Source organism: Onychostoma macrolepis, chromosome 25, assembly GCF_012432095.1.
Source record: "Onychostoma macrolepis isolate SWU-2019 chromosome 25, ASM1243209v1, whole genome shotgun sequence".
Lineage (NCBI taxonomy): Eukaryota > Metazoa > Chordata > Actinopteri > Cypriniformes > Cyprinidae > Onychostoma > Onychostoma macrolepis.
The window spans coordinates 12,285,844-12,311,822 of record NC_081179.1 but is presented as its reverse complement, the minus strand read 5'-3'; the positions used below and the strand labels follow the sequence as shown (position 1 = coordinate 12,311,822).

Sequence of the window (25,979 nt, the reverse complement as noted above, 5' to 3'; positions counted from 1 at the left end):
TATGTAAATATGATACTCATAAAATGTAGAAAAATAATATTAAATATGTAATAGTAAAGTACTAAATATTATAAATATAAATAAATATGAATATGTATAAATACGAAAATAATATATACTGTGTATATATATATATATATATATATATATATGACAATTAAAAAGTAATTACATATACATTTATACACACACACACACACACACATATATATATTTTATGACAATTAAAAAAGTAATTACATATACATTTATACACACGTTTTTTTTAATTGTTATTTTACTTTTATATTTGAGTTATATATTTTATATTATATTATGAATTATATTTTTAATATAATTTAAATAATTTTATATAATTGAAAAAGTACAAATTTTTACACATACATTCTATAATATTTTTATTAAATTCATATTAATTGTATTATTCTACAATATTAATATAATATTAAGTCGATTTTTTAGCTTGAGAAAAGTTAAGGACATAAAAGTCAGATACATCCCCACAGGTGCTCTCATCCCCAGATGTGGATGAGATGAACAGTTCACACCTGGATGCCAGCTGTCCGGTCTCCTCTAGCTAACATTATGGTCCAAAGTCACGCAGGTTTCCCGCCAGGGCAAGGCTGCCAACATGAGCTCACTGCAGGAGCTTGACATTTTGAGAAAGCACACAGCTGCACATCTCCACCTGCCCCCTGGTCAAAGCTGTTTGTCTGTGACGTGTACGTGCCTGTGTTTTTGTGCTTTTGCCAGAAATGATTCAGGGTGACTTAATTCCTCAGTACAAACCCCAACTCACCCACATAAAATACATTTCTTATACATTCGTACATACACATAGAAACGCAACCATGCAGGTAGCTTATCGCAATTTCTCAGACAGGATACAACAAGTACTGTGTCTTTCAGCATGATTTTGCACCTCCCTGAGCTGAGACCGTGGCCTATAAATGATCTAGGTTTTGCAGATTTTGCGCAAACACATCTTGCATAAGCAGGCAGCAGCATGTACGCTTTTTATACGTGCTAAGTACAGTGCATTAGCGTATCACCCTGTCCTTACATGACCAAAACACACTATAATGCAAAAGATTGAGCGAGGTACAAAGAGCTAAAACTATCTGATTTACATTGATATTTGCTTATTCACAGTCAGAAAGATGTGGGAAAAAGTGCACAAAGTAAGTTAAAATCAATGCACTGCCTATTCGCTTTTCCTTACACTTTAAGACTTGCCATCTCAAAGCATGTTCATTTAGCCACAGTGGCAGTAATAATTAAAATGGCTGTCGATCAAAACTCCCTCTTCAGGAATTATATTACAGGCGGCAATCAATCAAGCTTCAGATTCAATTTTAAAGTAATCAGCATTTGCCAGTTGTTCCCCTGATCAATTGTAATCTAATGATAATTTTGACCTTAAATGTGGCTGTTTGTTATGGCCGGTCTCAAGTGTCCCCCTCCCCTCTGCTCTTTCAAGACAGGGGGCGTTGGGTTTGTTGGGGTGGTTCCAACTCGGATATATCCATTATTCCAAACAATAAGGACTATATTTCTGTCTGTTTTATTAACGAATATTGCTGAGCTCGAGCAGACTGGCCAATCGATAATTTTAAGAGCTTGGGTGAAGTCTGAAAGCTGTGGTGTCTTTTTCTCGAAGGGTAAGAGTCTATTACGGACTTTGATGATTTATCTGATATGATATTCAAATAACTTTGGCTCCACATTAACAAATAAAACAGGAAAGCAAGGCTAAATTCAATCAAAACTGAAGCACAGTGTCAGATGCCCAATGTTTCCACATAAAGGCAAGAGATGTTGGAGTCCGGTTTGTGGAGTGGGTTGTCTAATAGCAAAAACAAGATATTGGGATCAATTTATCATGCCTTTTTACAATGTAATTGTTTTATGACACTGCGTCAATTGCCCCTTTATGGGATGATAAGACAGACTCTGCATAACATATGCTACTGGTATCATAATTCTCAACGATGGCACCATGATTTGCCGTCTGCCATAGACACACACTCAGACAGACAGACACACACACACACACACACACACACCTAAAACAAACAAACGCACCCATTCACACACTTATGGACAAAAACCATATTGAAAACAGGCACACATCCCCGTTCAAAAGATGTTCAGACCTTTCAAACATTTCTTCGAGGACGCCTAGGGAAATATCTTCCAACTGACTTGTTGCTTTAAAAGCCATTTAAGCTATTGTACGTCCGCTTAATGAAAACTGATAGAAACACAGCTGACTTTGAGCAGATGTTTGGATCAAGGATCCACAGAACAAAAATATTTAAAATGTCTTGAGTGCTTCAGTCTGCAGATCTTCTGCTCTAATAAATGACTGAGTGCACTTTGTGAGTTTGGCCAGATAAGGTTCAGGGCACTGAAACAACCACACCAGACTGGAGAGCTGTGTGACTTTGAGAAGAGGCCAGCCACTCCGGTCTGGCCCATATGAACTGCTAAAGCGACCAGTACAAAGACTGTTAGAGACAGTTGAAGAACACCTGCTGATTAGTGATCTGGGCTTCCCCGCTATGTGGACTCTGATAAGACAACACTCAAGCAAAGAGAAAAGTGTAGAGAATAGGCATAAAGACTAAAACTTGACAAACAAGCCTGATTCACATGAACCTCAAGCAAATTTCAAGCAACCAGGTTTCCTAACCAAAGAAAATTACACAGCTATCTGCAAATGGATATACATCTACACATCAATATAATTACCAAATACTTGTAAATATTAGCAAGATTGTTATGCAATAAAAGTGAGCAAGAAAAACAAGCAATAGAGGGTCATGATAAGGATTAACAGATGAATTGTGATCCTTATATGAATCTAAGACACTGAGTTTTTGACTGAAGTGCTCAAGAGTTTATCGATTTTTTTACACATTGACATTGTAATGGTTTTACACAAGAAATAACATTTAAAATTGACCTCATTTCACAGAGCAGAGTTCTGAATTAGAGTTTGGATTATTATATCTGTTAAATAAGCACCATAGCTGAACTGCACAGTCCCTTAAAATAAATGTACTAAATAAATGTTGTTTTTCATAATGTAGGTTACATGATTTTTCTTTACATATGTTACAAAATCAGCTGACAGAACTCAGAAACTGACAGAAACTCCTTTCATATGCAAGCAAAAGGAACATTTTAATAGATGCCAGTCACGTAATTGACACCAAACAGAAAATAATGAAACGACTTCATACAGTATTTAATAACACACAATAATGCAAAATTTTAAACTGAATTATATTCAAATGAATTTGAATGAATATTTTTCAGTGCATCATCCGGGTATCTGAAGTGCACTTCTTTATGGAATTTTCAGTGCATACACTATTTATACAAAAAAAAAAAAAAAAAAAGCAGAATAGTGCATAATTCGGGACACACCTTAAATTTGTATTCATACCCAGCCTTATCTTTAAGTTTGTTCTATAGCTTTGGACAATTTTTCCCATTCACCTACTGTGCACCACGCTATCCAGCTTTTGTAGTTTTCTGTATACTTTGCCTATACGTATTCAAATCATGTGTTTTACTATGCAGATCTGAGCAATGTATGACTATGTTGTGTAATGAACTCTGGGAAGTAATAGCCCTGCATTATTGACGGGCCCTCAGGGAGTCGTCAGCAGTTAAATTTGTGTCATTGATTGATCTGCATGATTTACCGATTGATCCAACAAATGGTGATGGATAAGTAAAAAAGACAAGGAGGGTCAGTGATTTATGATGGTCAAGCAATTGGGCTGACAAGAAGTCAAATTTGTTCTTGGATGGACAACAGTTTGAAAGGGTCAGCAAATATCTTGTTAGCTAAAACTGACTGGAGAAAATGCATGATTTGGTTGAAACCTCTCACCTGGTTGAAGTTCTTCTCTTCTGATCCTGGAAAGTGACTGAGCTTTCTCGTGTATCCCTTCTGCATGAAATCCCTGAAGAAGTTATTGATGTCTGTGATGGAGATAACGCAAACGGCAGAGCTGGCCGTGGGCTCCGGTGAGTCGGGTTTGCTCCGGGCAAAGGCAGCAAACAGCACGTCCTCTCCTTCTTTCAGGCCCATCTCCTGCTGAAAGTCGTAGCCGACTTTTGCCACATGTGCAGTCTGGAGAACATTGAAAACCACCTGAGCCGAGCGCTTCTTTCTTCTTCGCTCCGAGTAAATACACTCAAAGGGCATTTCAACGTAGCGCAAGATCTCAGGATCTGAAGAGCACATGCGTACGATCCTTGTGTGGAAGGCATTTGAGCTGCCACCTTCTCGTTGGACGGTGAGAAAATACACGTATGGGCCGCTCTGGAAGGAGTAGACGTAGTGCAGTGGGTAGTTCCCACGCAGCCCTGGGGCCAAGTCCATGTAGGATTGTTCGGAAAAGAACTCAAAGCCGTCTTGAGTCTCTCGCATCTTCCTAACGGAGATGGTGTGGTGGAGACGTGGGACGGTCGAGTCAAGAGGCTCAGAGTTTGCCACGAAGAACCTCACAACGCCGCTGCTCATCACGTTTAGGATCTGAGTGCCTGAAGGTCCTGCCAGGCAGTCTGGGCAACCGTGGCGGCTGTCTTTGTTCTTCTTTGAATACATGCAACTAATTTCCGCATCCAGGGGTCCATCCTCTAACAGGTAACGACGGCAGACGCCGTTCCCAACCGAACCACAGCTGAAGAGCTCAAGATCATAGAAAGTCTCCATCAACAGAGCCATATTGGTGTTGTTCTTGTTGAGGAGTTTGTTTTTGCAACCACTGCATGGATCTGGTGCACTGCAGTCATGACCTTCATGGACAGGTCCGGTATTATACTCGTGTATCTTCTTGAGGTCTTTCGACAGAGCGTACAGCTTGTTGATGGCACCAACATACACAGTTCCATTGAATTCCAACAGCTTCTGGATGGGAGTGTCAGACACAAAGTGAGGGAGGTCATAGGTCACAGAGAGGTCGAGTTTGAAGCTTTCTATTGGTTCCTCACATTGACTATTCAAGCCCCACCACAGCATCTGAAGGATGATGAGGATGGAAGTGGCTTCAGAATAGTGAATTCTCATCTTTGTTCTTCTGCAGAGTAAAAAGACAACATTTATTTAGCATATTAACCATGTAAAGCCTGATTTATAAAAGAATGGTCAGAATTGTTGTCTTTTTCAAATGGAAGAGTTTATGGAATCTTTAGACAATATTTAAAATATTTTTCAAAAATCTGCTTACTTGCATAAGTGCTTTATGTTTTGTATCATATTTCATATATCATGCTTTTATGGCTCACATGGTGAGAATATGGGGCTCACACATGGGGAGGAAAAAACATTAATTTTATTCAGATGCCCAAACAAAAATGAGCAATACTATGCAATTTGGTGAAGCTGCTTGTTATTTATATAAACAAAAAGTAAGATTTCTGAAAGGAATTCTAAGAAATTCTTGTACTGTAAATCAATTAGCTTTTAATGTAAATCCAGTGAATGTTCATCTTGAAATTTTACTAACTAAATAAATGTTTTTCTTACATTTACATTATGAAAAGTTTTTACAGCAAAAAGACATGTACCATGACAGTTTAGAATTACTTGTACGCAACAAGTTTTGATTATCATCTTCATCATCACATTTGCATATCGAATATGATATTGTAGGATTTATGGACATAAAGCATATATATGAAAGACTTCTGATTCTATACACAGAACCCATTATTAGTGCACAAAACACAAAGATGCAAATCCTTTATAAACCAAGACAAGCTACTCAGAACAAATACCACTTGTAAAACACAGCCACAGCCACATGCACTGCAACAACAATGATATCACTAGTTTCCTTGCATTGTAGAAGCCTCAATAATTCACCACTCACTGTGTATGACAAAGCCATGGATAAAAGAAAGAGGGCAACTCTAAACGGTCCTCATGCCTCTGACTTAGACAGCACTTTTGTGCCGATGTACCAGAAGAGGCGAATCATCAAAGAGTCAGCCTACACTGAGTGCACTGCGGTGACAAGTCTAACTTTAGACAGCGTTCTCAAGGGAGTGGTTGATAAACTCAATTAAGCCTGGTAGGCTGCGGACGCCGGAGAAGTGATTTATTGTTGGTGTACTTAAACGCTACTCCTCTAGGAGGTCGCTTTTAAGGTTGAGAGGGAGAGAGCGGCAGAGCTAGAGAATATGGGATTCACCCTTACTGTTATCTAAGCAATTGAAGTGCACTGAGCAGCACTATAGGTCACTGCAAACAATGAGAGAGACTGAGGAACTGTTGCACTTGCTGCCACTCTAGAAGGATTCAGTAATTGTATTTTGCTGTTTTCCTACATACAGCATCTCCTCTTTAAAACACCTGATAAACAGACTTTCACATTGCCTTTCATTTTCATTACATGCACTTTTAAAGGTAAACACTTAAGTACAGCAACAAAAACACTTGGCACACTAAGGGTTTTCTTGGATGTCCCTGGAATTTAAAAAAAAAAAATTAATTTACACACTGGGATACACATAATACATTTCCACATTGTTAAATAAAATGCATTTACTTAACAATTTCACCCTTTGTGTCTCTTATGAAATTGAGCATGTACAATATATTAACATTTACCTCAAGATGGTGAGTTTTATGCCAAGTTTAAGTCTCTGCAGACCTTTTTTCCATAATCTTTCTCAGAAATTAAGCCCATCACTTACTGTCAAATATCTCAAATAGATGTATCCCAAGAAAGAAAGAAAAAACCTTTACAGGTGTTTAGAGATAAACCGGCCCACATTTCCAAACATTACGTTACTAAAATGGACTAAAACCAAACAAAAGCTTTTCTTACCTGAGTTTCATGGAAACCTACATATTTACAATGACTCATACTGTCAACAGCTAAAAGCACAGCTTCCTCATATTTCCATGAAAACACCTCAACTAACATTCTTAGCAAAAACAAAAAAACAGGTATGTTTATGTTTATAGTGTACAGATGTATAAAAAGTAAGCTAGTTCAGTGGAATAGTTCGAAACAACTCAATTTTTGGTAACATAATTTCCCAAAGGAATAACCTGAACCGAAGTGTTATCACACGCTAAACGCTCAGAAATAAAACAAACGCTCACTCACCTGTAAAATAAAGACACCTGTCGGAGACAGAAAGGGAAAATAATCACATCTTTTAACGGTCCGTGTCGCTGGAGACGCGCGCGCTGTTTCTGGCGGATGCCAGCAGTCTCTAGATGCGGCGGGGAGTTTCTGCGCGCTTTCTGCAAAAAAGTTGCCGTTTCTCTCTCTCTCTCTCCGCAACCCGGTATTCACTCAGCGAGAGAATGTGCAGTCGGGTGACTCACGCTCGGGATGGGTCACATTAGTTTAAAGGGCTTGTTGGTGTACTCCCCGCAAACGCCGAGGGTCGTTACTCCACGGTGCGCGTGCCTTTGGATGAAACGGGTCTCTCAGGTGAGCGCAGATCTATGGCAGTTACGTCACTGGCGTTGGAGGAACGGAGTTCGATGATTGGCTGCTGATATTTTACAATTAATTATTATTGGGGAAATTCCATAAACATCAAATAAAAGTGCTAACGTCTGACAACATTTTAACGTTTTTGTTTTGTTTTGTTTTTTTAATGTCTATTTCGATTTTCGTTTTCTCTCTCTCTCTCTTTTTGATACTAATGTAGCCCTTGGCTGTATCTATAAATCTTTGAAGCAGTAAATAAATAATCAAATAAATAATCATCAAGTAAAATGGCCTGACTCCAATTTTGCATTATTTTGCACGTGGTTTTAAACAATATTGTAGCATTTTGCTGAAAAGTAAGTAAAAGTGAAAACCTCCTACCTATTTTGTTTTAGTTTATTATCCCTTTTCAGTGGTTTTTATTTTATTTTAAGCATAGTTTAATCAGTTATACTTTTAAAATATAATATAAATACAATTATAAAATAAATAATTATAAAATACTTTATTTAAAATACACCATAAAATATAAATAATAATCATATATTTTGTGATTGAACATTTCATTTATAATGAGAAAAGATTTGATCAAATTTACTGAAAGTAATATTAATGATAGTGAGAAGAAGAGAAAGAAGAATATATTTTTAAAAAAACAATTATTACCTCCGTTCTTCATTTAATAATTAATTCACCAAACACTGTATTTGATGCCAGGATGAATAAATAGGCTATCCTTTTCTGGTTGTAATTTTGATTTATAGTGTCATTAATCACCCTAATGACCAAACTGGTTAATTGCTAGTACACTTATTGCATTGTGTAGCATTAAAATCATATACATCGACCTTCCATCAGTGACTAAGTGAGCTCAAAACATCAATAATTACATGCAACGACTCAATACTCCGCATTCAGAGGCTTTATGAAGTGTATCTCACCACACTGGATAGCCTTTCAATATGTATCATGGCTATTTATAAGCGTTATTGTAGCGTGAAAGTTGTGGTTGGGCAAATATGCTGCTAATTGTCATATTGCTTCTCAAAAAGCAGATGGAGGGAAGTTTACTACTGTGGTCAACTTTACACTGCCTACCGGTATTCACTAAACCCGAAGTGTGAAATTATGAACCTATGACTTTCTCTTCAGCTATGCAGGATCTTCATCCACCACCTGCCATGGTATGTTACTGTTTTTTTATTTTTTTTATTTTTATTTTTTAAAAAGGCCACGTGAGCGTGACGCATTTGACAGATATTCTGTGGTTATTGTGTCTTTTTTTGAGTTGAGGATGCTTATCATGATATCATGGAGAAAAAAACAACAACAACATATTTTTGAAATGATTTGGCCAACGTGTCATTTTAACGATAGATTTGTGGTAATGTGATGTGGTTTTTATTTGTCACATTCTTGTGTTTGCGCCACAAAGTTCATATACAGAACAGCTATTTAAAGTGTCCTATCGCCACCTAGTGGTGACCTAGTCCTGCTTCCGTTGTTCCAGATTTATGAACTCATCAATATAAAGTGTGATCTGGTGTTTGACACAGAGTGAGTGGAGGGAGGACACCACAGATAATCTACAAAACTGAGCCGTATAGATTTACTACCCACTCTAACTTAGTCTCAGCTTTAATTTATGACCTTAAGGTCAATAAAATCCAGGTTAGTGCTGACCTGGTCATTCTCCTACTGTAAAACCTCATTGACGAATGATCATTTAAACCTGCCACGGTTCATTTGGAAAAGGGCTCTTAACTATTGTGCACATCAGCAGCTGTAATTTAACTATCCTCTTGACAGCAATATATGCTGTGAAGAATGACTGCTGACATGCAGGGATTGGTGATTTTATTGCATTTTATGATTTTTAATGTAATACACAGATGACTTTTCAGTCACACTTTAGATCTGAATCAAATGTAAAGAAAATAAATAAATAAATAAGACACAGTTTCTCTTGCAAAAAGCAACCTGGATTTATATTCCTCCACCCTGGGTTGTCTTAAAACTATAATATATTGCGAATTGGATTTGACAGTGTTATTTCAGGAAAGTTTTAAAAGGGTAAACACAGAGCTGCATTTTAAAAACTTTACATTTAGAGATACATTCAAACCAGTTTTACAGCACTTAAGCTGATTAGTTCACCCAGCTGGCATTGTTTTCCTCTGGGTCACATGACCGCTCCCAACTCCATTTCAGATTCATTTCATAATCATAATAATATTGATTTTAAAACCTGGTCTGTGATAGACAACATAACAGGCTTTGTGATGTATTCAAATTGAATAAGCTTATTTTTTTATTTTGTTGAACGCAATGAAGTTTTGGGTCCCTTGTGAAAAAGTATAAAAGTACACTTTAGAGTAGGCTATATATATACAGTATATATTGTGTGTGTGCTGTTTTTATTTTTTTTCCTTCATTCACTCAGCATAGTTGGTCATTTATCCCAGGAGGGACACGTCCTGCTTTCTTTATATTTTTACAAACAGCGTTAGTCACTAAAATCACTCATTTGTTCATTCAGTAGGTCATTGTCCAGAAAACCTTTGAAAAACAAACCAATTTCACCTCCAGATTCAATTATCTCATAAAGACAACACAGACAAATACATTTATTTCCTTTAAAACAATTGAAATTTGGACAAAAATGTAGGGCATTTCCCTATTACAATCTTCTATGCAGCTGAATATATAGTGCGACAGGAGGTACACTGTTTTGTGTGTGTGTTTGTTTCTACAGTGACGATGATTCAACTGTGCTGCCAGTGGAAATGTACACCTGGTGGTGGTAGATGATTGCTCAGAAAGCTCCTGCCATCCGTGTGTGTCATTTCTGTTCAAACAGCTGGGATTCGATTGAACTTGACTGGGTTTGTGCTTTCATTGTAAGAGTTGAGATATCTGCAGAAAAAAAGCGAAGGTCTATGACTCAGTGCAATGTTTTGTGCATATTCAACACAGAAGATATTCTGACGATAACAACATCTGAAAGAAACAGGTGTTGTGATGCCCATGGGGCTATAGAGGAAAATGAACAGTCTCCTAAACTATAAATCTTTTGTGTTATTCACTAACGTAGGTTTAACTGGGTGTAGGCCTAATGGTGATATCAAAGTACATAGCAGCTTGTATTAAATGACATATTACATGCACGAAATTGAACAATGAATCAACTTAATGACTCCCTGCTTCAAATGGACACAATGAATAACTGAAAAGACATAATGGTTGCTATTGTCTTTATTTAGCCTACCAAGAAGGTGTTGTAACAACAATACAGTCCTCTAACAGAATAGTTTTGCATATTGACAGTAATGCTTTTTAACATCTCAATATTTACTGGACAAATAGTCCTACTTTTTATCTTACACATAGGGCCCTATCTACAGTATTTGTTTAGGCTACATATAGCCTATCAATTTCAAAATGTACATTCATCATATATTGCAATCAATTCGTCAACAAGAAGTGAACTGCACTAGCTATAAATAATATTTTCAGACTATTTTAACGGTCAAAATAATTCACAAATCAGATTAGGCTATAGGAGTCTTGAATCGAACTCGTGCTTTCACTCCCCAAACTTCTAGAGTTCTTATTTTTTACTCAATTTTAATTATTAAGCTACATATTTATTTTTTAATCTATGGACACTTTTTTGATGAGCAGGTGATTCTGTGTGTTATTATCCACAGCGCCCGCAGGGGGTGATAATATTCCTTTGAAGCATTATACAGATTTAAATATAGGCAATTTTCCTATCAAATGTAGGCTATCCTGCAAGGTTTTCACATTATTTATGTGTAAAAATATTTTCAGATTATGTTTTTCACGTCTTTATTGTGCTATGATATATATGAATCCATATGCCAGAGTTATTATAGTCAACTAAAACTAAATCCATAAAAAAAAGAAATGTTATTTTATTTCACCTAGTTGCCAAGGCAGTATTTCTCATTTCCATTTAGTTTAACATATATATATATATATATATATATATATATATTACATACACACACACACACACACACAACTAGTAACAATGTCAAAATGACACAACAAAATTAATAAAATTGAAACTAAATATAAAATGACAACTGAAAATCTAAAAATAAAAAATAATAAAACTATAACAGTATCTCAGTGATACTAAAATATAACATTGATGTAGGCTACTTACATTAATAAAAGAATACAAATATTTTCATTTCATTAGAGGATCCATGAGCCGCTGAAATGCATTACAAAAGAAAAATAAATGTTTTGATACACAATCCAAATACTCACTATAGCAGAATGAATAAGCATTGTGATTAATTTCTCTCCCCTTTATTTCAGTAGCCATGAGCTTATTTCTGGCTGCTCTTTAAACACTGAATTATTATTTGCTGAGGGTTCAAGGACTGTGCCTTTTTTGTACACAAATAAAGTAAGTCTTAAAATGACCACACAGAGGTTAAAGCAGCCCCAAAAGGGCTTTAAACAAGGTCCTAAAAGCCATTTAATCAAATCCTTTTTTTTTTTATTACAAGAAAGCAAAGGCTATTTCTGAGTTTGCAGCAGTGCGTCACAAATAAAATGTTGAATAAAGCAGACAAATGAAATCAACCTGATTTATATTAAATTTTCTTTAATGTGCACAGCATTATGTGAATTTACAGTAAAAGCAAGGAAAGAGAATTTGAGTTTTCATATAAAAATATGAATAAAAATACGATCTCATCTATAGAGGCATACTCTTTAAAGCAAATGCGTCACAATAGATACTAAGACAGCAGGTAGACAAAGAGGTGACCGAATCAAAGCAGGTAGACAAAAGGTGAGAGAAGTGAGCTAAATATCAGTACAAAATACTATATACCCCACATAAGCAGCAGCCTCTGATGCTGGAAATGTTAGTTTGTGTGTGTGTGTGTGAGACAGTGAATAAACAGAAAAGCAGACAGTTTTGTTTACGGGACAAAACTCCAAATCAAATTATGTCACTTCGCTCTGCAGAAACAACATTTTAAAAAAATGCAAAAAACAAGTTCTTCATCTTCAAAGACTGCAAATAAAGTCTAAGTAAATGTTAAGGCTGTGATAATGTGCTTAAAAAAGTTCAATCTTCACAACCTGCTGGAAGACCCCGCTAGGTTGTTGTCCTATAGTTGCTAGCTTCATGTGACGTCTCAATGGAAGTTGTAAAGACATTCTCTGCCACTCAAAAAGCTGTTGCCATGATGGCCGGTTCGAAGCGTTACATGTCAGAGCCAGGAACAGTCTCTTTGTTAGTATATGCTGAGCTGGCAAAGGGTTCAGTGAGGGCACCTCTTTTGCCCCGTGTTTGGGCCGTCCACCATATTCAGTGGCAACATGCAGTGTGACGGGCAGTCTTGACATCAGCAGGGCCACGCCTACTTTTTTTTTCTCTAAAATTCGTTCAGTTTCCCCCGAGCCCTTTCCCAAAACAAACATAAAACTTTTGGATTACATAAACCCCCAGTGATGACACCAAAGGGTGATAGTACCCAAATGGAAGGATAAACATAGCAAAACTATTAGAATCTACTATATACTGTTTACACACCACAATGGGACTATTTTGGAACAGCTAAGTGGACGTGTCAATGAACGAAAGGGGACAAAAAACAAACAAAACCAAAAAACCAAAACAAATTATTCACAGCCTTGTCCCAGCAGGCAAATCTTAAAGTTACAGTTCACGCCAAAATGAAAATTCAGTCGTTGTTTACTCAACCTCATATCTTTTCAAATGCATATACCTATGACTTTTCTGTCGAATACAAAGTAGAAAGTTTGAGAAATATTTCACGTTAAATGTGCGGTCACATTTACTGTTGTTCAGCTAAATTTTGCGGCTGAAATCCACTTATTTCAATAGGAATATATGTGATTGACTGGGAATTTCGCAAAAGATTTCTCTCTGAAACGGTTTTCGCAATAAAGTTGGTCACGTAGATTCGCTGTATTGATCAACAGAAAGCAGCTTGAGTTCATGCGTACATCACAACACTATTGACAATAAACAGTGCATGCTTTTTGCGCACAAAGTTTTGCCAAAATTTCACTAATGTGACTGCATCTTAAAAATAACATTTTTATCTATTTTATACTTTTACATTTTTGTTTTAAAATGTATATTTTACATTTATATTATATTTTTATACATATATAGCCTATTTAAAGGAATAGTTCACCCAAAAATGAAAACTCACCCTCATGTCGTTCCAAACCTGTGTAAGTTTCTTTCTTACACAGAACACAAAAGAAGATATTTTGAAGAATCAAACAGTTGTTGGTCCCCACTGACTTCCATAGTAGGGAAAGAAATACTATGGAAGTCAATGGGGACCATCAACTGTTTGATAACCAGCAGAAACTCACACAAATTTGGAACGACATGAGGATGAGTAAATTATGACAAAATTTTCATTTTTGGGTGAACAATCCCTTTCATGATAATGACTACTGTCAAACTCCAAAAAGGACAAAAACACCAAAAAAAGCACCATTAAAGTACCATAAAAGTGGTTAATATGACTTATCCTCTATATTTCATATCACATTACTATGGTAGACTTGTGCACAAGTCACATGGATCACTTTTACGGTGGTTTCAGAGCGACGATCATAGAATGACATGAGGGTAAGTAAATAACAGAATTTGCATTTTTGCATTAACTTCTTTAAAAGTCAGGCTGAAACAGTATTCCTATGGTGATAAATGCTAACAAATGACAAAAAATGAGCATTTTTGACACGCATCCCCTATACCCCAAGGACTCCAAAGCTGAGAGAAGACAAAGCTCATGGACAGAACAGAGACGGAGAGGAGAGTCTTATCTAAGGGCCACCTAAATACAGTGCAACCCTCCATCTCTGTTCACTTTTTCTTTGCCCTCTTTTTTAGAGAGGTTACATTTGTTTTATCTTCCTGCATCGGACATTGGTCTCCATTCCCCCACCCCACCCAATCCCTCTGGCTCTTTTCCTTCTCCCTGTCCTTACACCACCTTGGTGGTGGTGACCCGGACGCTGCTGAAGCACTTTCCCATGGCTTCGAAGAGCGGGTCGCAGAAGGTGTGCACACAGATGGAGTAGACTCGACTGACACAGTGGATCTCGATTAGGTAGCTCTTCACGCAAGGCACCACCGCCCAGATGTGGATGAAGGAGAGGATGGCGAAGAAGATGCCCCATATGAGGGCGAGCGGGATGCCCACCAGGGCCGTCAGCAGCCTGTAGCACCAGTATTTGGTTACTGTGAAGGTGGTGAAGCTTGCTTTCCACACGCCGTCAAAGCTGTAGGTGCCGGGAGGCTCGGCGATCACGTCCTCAAAGTCCACCTGGAGAAGAAAGGGATATCAGTATTATATCATTTTGTATCGGAATTGTACAATTTTGTATTGGTATAATCAAAATAAAACAATTTGAATTTTGCACAGCTGGTTTCCAACTAACCCATATTTTACATTATCATGATCAAAACATTTTCTGAACATCCTAAATCTACTGCATGTCTTCTGCCTCCTGGTGGATTATCCATAATCTTCAGGTAGTAAAAAGACTTTTAATAATATTTAAAAAAATCTCTGTGCTGCAATACAGATATTTTTGCTGAGAATCTTTGCTTATTCGAGAATAACTTTTCGATTATTATTGTTATTTCAAAATATATTAAATAATAAATATTTCATACATTATTTACAGAAAGAAATGTATATATAATAAAAATGTTATATAACTGCAGACATACAGCTGCATTTATATTGTTCGATCTATCTATCTATCTATCTATCTATCTATCTATCTATCTATCATTTCTAAAAACCTAAATACATTCAAATATATAATAATAATAATTATATTATAAAAAGGTTATATAACTACAGACATACAACTTAATTTATATTTGCATTATTTATAATATGTATACCTTATTTTAAATTATATTTTACTTATAGTTTTCTATATTATCTTTATGTCTATCTTATTTATAATCAGTCTATCTAAATATTTAAATACATACAAATATATCAAATTAAATAAATAGATATAATAATAAAATAATAAATCTATTTTAGTCATTACTGTAATGCATTTCATAATGTGTAATGCCAACCACAATTAAATAAAATTAAAATATTTAAATATAAATTTACTAAGATATATTAAAATATACACATGTATGTATTTATGTTTATTCATTTCATTTATTTTTTATTTTTTTTTATGTTATTATTAATTATTTTATTTTATTTTTTTGTGATCAATAAATTAACAAAAAACTGGAGTATTTCTGCATGTTCTCATCCATATCAAGCAGACTGACATTAAGAAAAGCAGCATGACTCTTCGTCCTCCCCTCCAGCCATCTCCACATTCCTCACAGACAGCATCTTTACATTGTCCAGCAGCCTGCTCTGCTTCACTCAGACCAGTACCACCCAGTTCATGCCCAAGTCACCATGCTCTAAACCTCCAGTATCAACGGCAGACCGGATCAGATAGTGCCTGACACCAAACACTAACATTTACAAAAGACGTGTATATATAAATCTCATTTAATAAGCCCTGCAAAGCTTGGTTTAGATGTTCCTAGAGCTGGCAAACCTCACACCATCACAGTACAGCAGTACACTTGCTTTTCAATGCAGATGTGATTATTTCAGTTGATTAAACAGGGAAAAAGCACACACAAACACACCCCGTCCTTCACAGTCACACGTCAAAGTCAGGTATAAGCTAATATTTATTTAACAACTCCTTTTTGAACAAGCTAGTCAACAAAACATAGCTGAATTTCTTCTAATCAAAAGAAAGCAGTGTTATTTATGGTGATCTTTCAACTGATAGTCAATCAATATGAATTTTTCCCCCATTAAAAGACCAGTTTAGACTTTTTATGCATAGTCTTGTTGTTCAAAAGGAAAAAATGCTGCTTAACCAGCACAATCTATTAAAGCTTGTTGACCAATAAAGGCTTGCTGTTTAAGTTAGTTAAGAAGTCATGTCTGGACGAAAAGGTAGAGTGTTTTAGAGTAAACTGAAGTTCCTGTAAGAGTAAAATGATAAATTACTACTTGTTCAAGGGCTTAAAACCATCATGGCTCAAGTTGGCTAAGAAACGTTAAATTATACAGTCTTACATAAGCCTGTCCTCCCTGTTCATTTATCTACAGTATATCCCAATTGGCCAGACACAGTTTCCATTAGTTGAATATTACAAACAACAAAGTTAAAATAAACAGTTCTTGAGCTGACTGCACAGTGTTGTCTGACAACACCCTCACTGTACTGACAGAAGTATCAACTTGCATTCTTCAAACTTGGGGGCCTGTGATTATATGACCCGTCCACATAGTTCATAAATCACCAGTGTGCACTGCACAGTTTATGGAGGAGTACGAGTGCCACTTAAAAATGAAATCAACGTCAATTTAGTCATTTGAAAATAACTATATAAATCACTTTTCAAACTGACAAATAAGCAGATATATTTAAAACTGTTTATTTAATAATGTCTAAAAATGCAATAAAACAAAGCAAGACATGTAACCACATCAAAAAAAAAAAATAAAAAAAAAACCAAAAACTCTTTATAAAATGAGAAATAAATAAATCATATTTAAAAATGCAACTATATTTAAAAGTAAAATAAAAAACTATAAAATATATTAAGATGAAATAAAAATGTAAATAAATAGATCAATTAAAAATGACAAATAAATAGACATTTAAAACAGTTTAATTAATTAACATTTAAAAATGGAGCTATATTTAAAAACTAAATTTATATAAAAATAAAATAAAATAAATAATTCAAACACATTTAAAAAATACAGCTATTTTAACTATAAATAAAATAAAGTAAAATAAAAATAATAATTTAATAAATAAATAATTTATTTAATTAATAAAATAATTAAAAATATTTAACAATATGAAGATTTTTTTTTTTAATAAAATGAGATAAAAATAAATAAATTACTTCTCAAATAAATAAGACATTTTTAAAGCTGTTTATTTAGTGTTTAAAAATGCAGCTAAAATAAAATAAAAAGCTTGTTATCTTATTTTTAAGTTCAAATACAGTACACATCAAATATGTTGTACTTGGACAGGCAAAAGTTGCTTAAAATAATGCCATTGTTAAGGAATGGCTTTAAAGTAAAAAACAATTATAGCAACATTGTTTATTTTTTTCTCAATCCTCCATCACCATGGCAACAGTCTGTGACTCATTTCAAATCGCAAATTCATATGCAGTGACTAAAAAACCCCAGCAAAGTCTTATGTATTTGCTCTGGAAAGTTTTCCTCTATTGGTCAGCCAGAAATCATAGCAGCTGTACAAAAACGACATACTACAAGTATAATGTCACCCATTAGGGATGTCTACGTGGGGGTCGTCTCGTCGCGTGACCGGCCCTAGACTGTGCTCTGGCTGGATTCCCACGTGGAATCCTGTTCCAGTGTGCTATTAAAAGAATGCACTTTTATGAGAGGAAAGTATTCTGTTCCAAGGGAAAGCTACACATGTGTTTCTGCACACAAGGGCCTTTGATGTGGATGTCTGTGGGAGTGCATTTGGACCACGAGTGCATCATGATCCAGAGGAACGCCCCATGTGTGTGAGTGTGTGCGTGCGTGCGTGTATGGAGAATTTGTGAAAATGGAGATGGGAATTCCCTGCTACACTCTCCTACGCAAGACCACTGGGAGCGCTCAACCCTTTTAAGGACAAAATAAAAGGGCTGTGTGCGCCAAACGAGATCGACTTGTGACATCAATCCTTAGCAAACATCAAATTATAAGCAGAAAACTTGCTTTCAGTGTGCTCTGGATTCAATTTTCAGTCAAATCATAGGAAGCATTCGGTTGCATGTGTCCTCGGGGATGTGACTCAGTGTCATGTTGAGGAGGGAGGGAGAGAGACGCAGAATAAAAGGGATGGGAAAAGGACAGAGATGGATGCAAGGGGATCGTTTTTGAAAGCCGAGTGTATTTCTATATCATCAGGTGACCTGTTGACTTTTCTTTCAGAGAAAGTTTCTATGCAAGGCATCGCCCCACGCCCAGGAAAATTTTCACGAAGAATGTTAGGTGTGCAGCCTTTGCTCAAAAACAGGAAACTCTTAATATTTCCTCTATAAAAAAAGGCCTTACTTTGACAGCTCGTTACAGCATGGGAGTTACCAATGTAAAACGTCATTCAAAATGAGAGCAGCGTGATATTATTGTATGTAGGATTTCACAAACTCATGCCACAGTCCCAGCATTTCACATTGTGAAGACAGCTGCTCCAGTGATAATTGCTTCCACCCTGTTGGGAAATCCAGCTTAAGCTGGTAGCTGTGGAATGGCTGGTTTCTAGCTGGTCTAAGATGGTTGACCAGCTACCCTGCTCTAAAAACCAGTTTGACCAGTTGGTTCAAGATAGTCTATGACATTGTACCAGTTAAAGTAGGAACACCAGCACTCCAGAATCCAATGATAGGGACCAGGTGAGAGCGGATGCAAGTGTGTTTAAGGTTTTACAAGTAAAATAATGGATTTTAATTCAAAAGAACTTGAAACCACCATTGTATCAGTTTTCAAAGACAGCTGCTGCTTGCAGTAATTGTTTCCAGTGCCACCATGACAAACTGACCACTGACTCACCACTATGTTATGAAGCCAAACTTTCTGTTGAGTTATATTGCAAAACCATTAAGATTTTTTTTTTTAGCAGTATATGCATAAATTGTAATGTTCTCCAAACACGTTTCTAACAATACATAACATTTAATAATTATAATATTTATGTAATAATAATAACAACACAAATGGTTATTAATAAATTACATTTTGTCGTTTGTATAAAATATAATATATACTAAAACAATTACGTTTAAAAATTCGCGTGCACTTGTTTCATATTACGTAGGCTACACTATTGCGTGCACTTACAAATGAATCCATTTCTAAGTATTTTATTATTATTATTAAAGTGACTTGCCAAGAAAGAAAAAGTTGCATATAGCAGAAAAGGTTCGCTGAATGACTTACCTTCACCACATGGTCATTTAAATGCTTTGGGTCCCGGTTGACCAGGTCAATTTCCTTGGTGTGGACATCCTGAAGTGTCTTTTCGTTGATGCTGTCGTTATCCATTTCTTTATTATTTGGTTTGTAAATGTTCCCCTGTTTCCTGATGAACGGTGAGTGAGCGTAGTCCTGCGGTTCCAAAGAAAACAGAAAATGAAGTTCATGAGCGTGGAGGGGAGACTGGGGCGCAACTCAGCACTGCCCTGGCATGGGATGGTTTTAAACGGATAGAAATGAAGCACCACACCCCTCTGGAACACAGAGGAGCGACCCGCCGCACGGGGACGCCATTTTACATTGTGCGCGTGCTCTTCTCTTATTCCGCAGCAGAAATAGCAATAAAATACACTCACAATTTAAGATATTTACCTGTTAGAACGTGTATAAAATGCGTTATTTATTCTGAACTAAAAACAAGTTCTTAAGAAGTAATTGCATTGCGCTTCGACAGCATGATATTTAGTGAACAGTGCATATTTTAGCTAATATTATTAATAGCTAATATTAGGCTATGCGAAAGTGTGTATAAAGTGAATAATGGAGGGAGACGTGCGGCTTTCCGTACAAATACGTGCCAGAAAAAGATAAGACTTCAAATTAGCCAACATGCGCAAAAAAACGCCAGTTGTAGAGTAAGTGCCAACACACCGCCTTCATGTGTTGATAGTCCCCTAAAAGTGTTTGAGTAATAAGTAGCCAATTTAGCTAAAGGTTTGTTGCATACATGACTCAAGAAAGCCTAAACTGACATAAAAAATACAAGATTTCTGAGGTAAAATAGGTGTCATTTTCACCTCTTCAGGTGCCCCGTCCTTGTATCCGCTAGTCATGCTGTCCCGTGCCTGAAGTGCGTTCAGATGAGTGTGTGGAAACAAGACAATCAGTAGAGAGGAAGCAGTGTGGGAGGCGTGGGGATATTGCTTATAGTGGGGAGTCCTTTCCCTTAAAACAGCCTTTTTTCTGCATACTAAAGTGCAGTAAAGCTTTTATCTACTGAGTCGTGTTTTTATCTCTCCTGGAGTCTCTCAAGGCATAAAGTGGGAGTTCCTCTCTTAGTCACTGAGGACTAGCTGTGTGTTCAATGAATGAGACTGAAACCCTCCATTAGCCTGCCACTCAGAGCTACGCAGTATTAGTGGTTGGATATTTTGACATGATTTTTCTCAAATGGGAGGCATATTTGGGCACTGTACCCACTTCTCCTGAACGAATTCCGTGTACACTACCAGAAACATCCACTCGTTTTTCATTAACACTATTTTCCACTGTAATGTTACTGTAGCCTAATTGTAGCCTAAGTCATCACAAGTCAACAAAATGGAGGAGGTAGCCTATATGAGGACTGTGTAGTGACCAAAATTAAAATGTTAAACAAATCAAACAGCCACTATCTTATCTCTGAGGTGCATCTTGAAATGGTTTTCAAAAAGTATTAAGTTATTAACTTATTGGCTGCTTTCCAACTTAACCAAGAAAAGTTTTGGTTCTGTATGGAAATTCATACATAACTTGAGGAGTATAAACCTGAAATGTGACTATTCGGTTTGCATACCGAAATGTACCTCAAGGCAAGACTTGCACTTAGTTTGGAATGTTTTCAACAACAGCAGGCTAACACTGCACAGTCTTGTTTTTCTCATATTTGTCCAATTTAGGCTTTCGTCTACTTTACTTATCTATATTTTTTAATGTACATTTACAAGTATTTGTGTATCTAGGTCAGGTCCTGGCAAAGTGAGGGATGTGACAGGCAATGCAAAATATGCAAAAACTACAACAGAGGTAAGGTCCCTCTCACTGTATCTCAGGTAAATGCAACAATTTTTATAGTAAACCTATTATTCTTCAAAGTCAATATGCGTAATGAAACATTTAATAAAATCTAGCTGTTAAGAGCTCAACAGAAAACTTAGATCCTTCTACAAAAACATACACTTTATGCAGGTTCACCGTTATCCTCAGGCATATCTGCTGCATTGAACATGTCACCTGAGGACTTTTCTCATTGCGTAAGATGTTAAATCTTGTCAGGTTAACATTCCACGTGCCACACACACTGATCTCTGTGGTATGGTCTCTGAGCAAAGAAAACAATCCATCCTTTAATTTCCAAAAATAATTTTATTTGCTGAACTGAGAGACATTTAGTTATGTCGTTCATAAGCGGAGCTGTGTTCAGCATGTTTGCTACATGACATCATTCAACAGGGGCAAGGAAACGGCACCTGAGCCTCTAATGTTCCATTGCACAGTCAAATATTCCATTTACTCTGCGGAGCCACTAACAAAGCACAATCAATGGCAAACAGCATGTCAAATGTGGTTTTGCAAGTAAAACTAATCGCCATTTGGGTGCTTTTTTTATCATTAGAAAAACAAGTCATTAATACAGAAGAAAATGTGTTCTATTTATATAGAAACGCTCTTTATAATATAGGAATGTACATAAAAACCATAAATAGTTTATACACTGAAAAGCTATCAAATCATTTAATTTACTCTTCTTGATAAATCATCTCCAAACAATATAAATATTAACTCAGAAACACTACAGCCCTATTGGAAGTAGTTGCATCATTTTTTCCTTACAAGCACAAGCGATTATTGCAATATTATATATCATGTAGTAGCACAATATCTTAAAGTAATAGTTCATCCTAAAATGAACATTTGCTGACACTTTACTCACTCTCAGGCAATCAAAGATGTAAATGAAATTTAGCGTTACTACTTGCTCACTAATGGATCCCCTGTAGTGAATGGGTGCCATCAGAATGACAGTCTAAACAGCTGATAAAAACCATAATAATCCACAAAACTTCAGTCTTCTTTAATAATTCCTTTTTTTTTTTTTTTTCACTGAAGAAGCAATACTATGGATTATGGTCTCATACTTTAGCCCGGAAGCAACTGTTTGAAGGTAAAAAATGTCTTAATAATGAATTTATTTATTATAAACACAGCTTTTCACTTCACAAGACTGGGCTGGAATCGGGTGGATTACTTGTGCATTATTGAGATGTTTTTATCAGCTGTTTGGACTCTCATTCTGACGGCACCCATTCACTGCAGAGGATCCATTGGTGAGCAAGTGATGTAATCCTAAATTTCTCATGAAGAAACAAATTCATCTACATCTCGGACAGCCTGGGGGTGATTTCATTTTCAGCAAATATTCATTTTTGGGTTAACTACTCCTTGAAGGCTAAAATCTCAATCATTTCATTAGAATCTTTGAAAAGTCTTGCATTATATATAACACAAAAGCTTAATTAGACTTACATAACAGTACTGAAAAAGCATGTCAGCACTGACGCCGCCCATTACGAGGCTGACACGTCAGAGCCGAAACAACGGAATGAATATTGCAACTGTGCATTGCAATGAAAGAAAACTTCATTCTCTTCTCTGTGCTTCAGAAGTCAAGGATAAATGATCCTTCAGCTAATAACCCTCCAAAAAGTGGCCAAAACATCGTGACAAAGAGAATCTGCAACTCTTCTATGCGGAGTTGGATTTGCTCAGTTTTGCACAGTCTTAACATCGATGGACGACAAGCACCGTCCAATGCTGAAGAAGAACGGCCCTATAAACATGTCCATCAGGCTGGTCCAGATCACGTGGATGGAGGGCAGTGTCATCATGCAGCCCTGGATCACTGGCATCACCACCCTGCGGAGGGAAAACAGCTCATCACCATGTGTGCTGATATATCTGACTTACATAATCATATCAAGGTGAAAGTGTTCCTCTCTCTTTGTTCTGGGGTTAAAATATAGCCTGGAACATGTGTGAAGCATTAACCTTCATATCAGATGGTTCCAATAATCATCATCTTTGATAATGTTAACAGTCAGCACATCTGTAAGATCTGTCAGTCAGCATGACTGGCCCATAACGAACTTAACAAGCATCATTCATGTCTTCAAATTCTAAATAACGATATTTAGTATAGTAAAAACGCACGACTTCAACAAGCCACAGCATTTGTCACCCAATATAGCACCTTAGACTTGCAATATTCACCACTTCTCTTCTTTTGAGCTACACTGACATCTTGACATTAGATCTTATCTGGCTAATTTGTCAGGTCTACTCATTCCTAAGCTAACGGGGTCACTCTGCTACTGCAGGGCTGTCAAGTTTACAAACATCCACATGTGCTAATATTTCACCTAAGGAACACTGACCCTGAAAATGCTCCTGATTTAAACTACACAAGGGTCAAGCGCCAAGTTTCTGCTTGCATGTGTCAAACCGCTAAGAGGCCGGAGAAAAACACTTGACTAGAATGCTAACAATCCAGTGTGAGTTATGTGTGGATTTTTCCACCGTGGAAATGCAGGCCCACCTGTGCTTTGCAAAACCAATATGCAAGACTTTCTCTGTGGTATTTTTTTTAAAATGCCAGTCTTTATCTAAGTGGGTAGCGGCCAAGGCAAATATTCTGCAATTGGGCTGTGGAAAATACAACAGAGAGCCAACAGCCTTCCCCAACAAGAAGCCTTTTCATACCAAATATGTATACAGCTGAGGATCCCAAAAACAATCCCCGCAATGAATGCCATGGGAATGGCCAGAAACGTGGTGAGGATCCGGTAGATGATGAATTTCACCAGCTCAAACACAGCGTGACTGCCGATCCACACTCTGTCAAAGCTGTGCGTGGAGATGGGCTCAGCAATGATGTCTTCAAAACCAACCTGTGAAATCAAACACGAAATTTAAAAAATCAATAGTAAACAAACTCTTTAGACTATCAAATTAGCCCACATGTATAAAAGGAGAATAAGTACCAAATGTATATTTGAACTACACACCCTTACAGTCCAATACAGTCTGTTTTATTCATTTTTTACATTTATTATTATTGTTTTGTTTCTTTTGAACAAGAAACACATTAACCGGACAATTGAATCTGAAATGTAAGCTATTAATATTAAAATACCTGCAGCTGAATCACACCTGTGCTGATATTCAATGCAACAGTCCTGTGTGTGTGATATTAGGTATTTTATTTATTGTAGCCTATTTTGCTATTATCATTTATATTAAAACTACTGGCATCTTATGTATTTTCTTCAGTCAGTGTTTTTCCCTTGTGTGTGTGTGTGTGTGTATCAATGCAGTATTGTATGCAAAACAATTATGCCAAAAAAGTACTAGAAGTTTAATTTAAAAGAAAAGATTATCGCGCATGTGCAATTACACATTCAAATAAAACAAACTCACTCCGAAAATGCATTAATATGCACGTGAATGGCGGTGCGCGAAAACATTTGTCATCATACCAAAAGAAACTAATATGAGCACGTTGTTAGCGCTTATACCACTCATGGTCCGTTTTAGACACGGGTATTTACAAATAAATGATAGTATGTAAGTGATAAGTCTCGCGTTGTCACCTACCTTTAGGTGCGCGTTAATATCTTTAGGATCTCTGTCCGGGACTTCTGAATACACGTTCGGTTTTTTTCCAAGTATAGGTTCAATCGATCTATTGAATTCATCCTCATCCATAATGACACTGGTTTCCATTTTTTCTTTTTCAAGCCCCATTTTTTTTTGTTTTGGAGTTGCGCGGCGCGCACTGCTGTGTGTGGCGCCTGCTGTACGCGCACTGTGCGCTCAGGGCAGGACGCGTCCACGCCCCTCACGCGCAGACAAAACACACAAACGGCACTCAATTTACTGATCCGAACAAATGTGGACCAGCGATAAGAAACATTTTAGGGATAAATCTCTGTCTAGCTAGCAGTCCTTATCTCGACAAACTGTTTATTGAAACGGAACTCAAGGAATGTTATGATTGTTATTGTTATTTCTTCTATAGACTATGGCGTGAACATAGTTAGAGGATTCAAATATTTTTCTCAGGGGTTTCCTCACATTTTACACATTCATTCATTAGTTTATTAATAGCATTTTTAAACAATAACAATTTTTTAAACTTAAAGCCATGGCAAAATGTTGATTTTCCACAGTCAGTTTATTGCTTTTCATGAATCATTAAGCCTCACTGGCTTCTTTGAAAAGTATTTTTATTCTTTTTTACTATAAAAAGAAGATTCTTTACATTCAGTAATGGTTCTATTTAGAACCAAGTAGTCCTGAAATGGTTCTTTTTGTTTGAGCGTAGGGTTCTTTATTCTCTCCTTTTTGTTTTTTGAATCGGTAACTTTCAAAAATCCTAAAAATAAATTTCATTTATTATCCATATTGTGAGTTTTCAATTATTACTTGGGTTTAAACATAAACAGCGAGGGTTTTGTATTTCTTAGAACCTTTACTACTTGAGAAGGCAGTATTTTTCATCTTTCGGACACAGTCGATGACTGTTAGTAGATAATTTGCCTGTCTTAACTTCAGACAATAGGCCACTCTCTGATACAGTGAT

General features: G+C 36.4%; 3 protein-coding genes across 4 annotated transcripts in view; all 3 read right to left on the bottom strand.

Annotated features, from left to right (window-relative positions):
* met (MET proto-oncogene, receptor tyrosine kinase) overlaps nt 1–7,475 on the bottom strand; it is a 47,515-nt gene extending 40,040 nt beyond the window's left edge. For both annotated transcript variants that reach the window (XM_058766421.1, XM_058766422.1), the window contains exons 1-2: nt 7,140–7,475; nt 3,908–5,099 (exon numbers count right to left, since the gene is read on the bottom strand). In XM_058766421.1, coding sequence (XP_058622404.1) covers nt 3,908–5,089 — 1,182 coding nt within the window. In that variant the 5' untranslated portion in view covers nt 5,090–5,099; nt 7,140–7,475. The remainder of the gene's footprint in view (nt 1–3,907; nt 5,100–7,139) is intronic.
* A 4,625-nt stretch (nt 7,476–12,100) lies between these two features.
* cav1 (caveolin 1) lies at nt 12,101–20,584 on the bottom strand. Its single transcript, XM_058766423.1, has 3 exons — nt 20,377–20,584; nt 19,544–19,711; nt 12,101–14,839 (listed from the first exon to the last, which is right to left on the bottom strand). Exons 1-3 carry the CDS (start codon nt 20,410–20,412, stop codon nt 14,498–14,500), a joined length of 546 nt encoding a protein of 181 aa, XP_058622406.1. The 5' UTR covers nt 20,413–20,584; the 3' UTR covers nt 12,101–14,497.
* A 464-nt stretch (nt 20,585–21,048) lies between these two features.
* cav2 (caveolin 2) lies at nt 21,049–25,569 on the bottom strand. Its single transcript, XM_058766424.1, has 3 exons — nt 24,992–25,569; nt 24,098–24,285; nt 21,049–23,254 (listed from the first exon to the last, which is right to left on the bottom strand). Exons 1-3 carry the CDS (start codon nt 25,139–25,141, stop codon nt 23,104–23,106), a joined length of 489 nt encoding a protein of 162 aa, XP_058622407.1. The 5' UTR covers nt 25,142–25,569; the 3' UTR covers nt 21,049–23,103.
* Between the last annotated feature and the right edge of the window lie 410 nt (nt 25,570–25,979).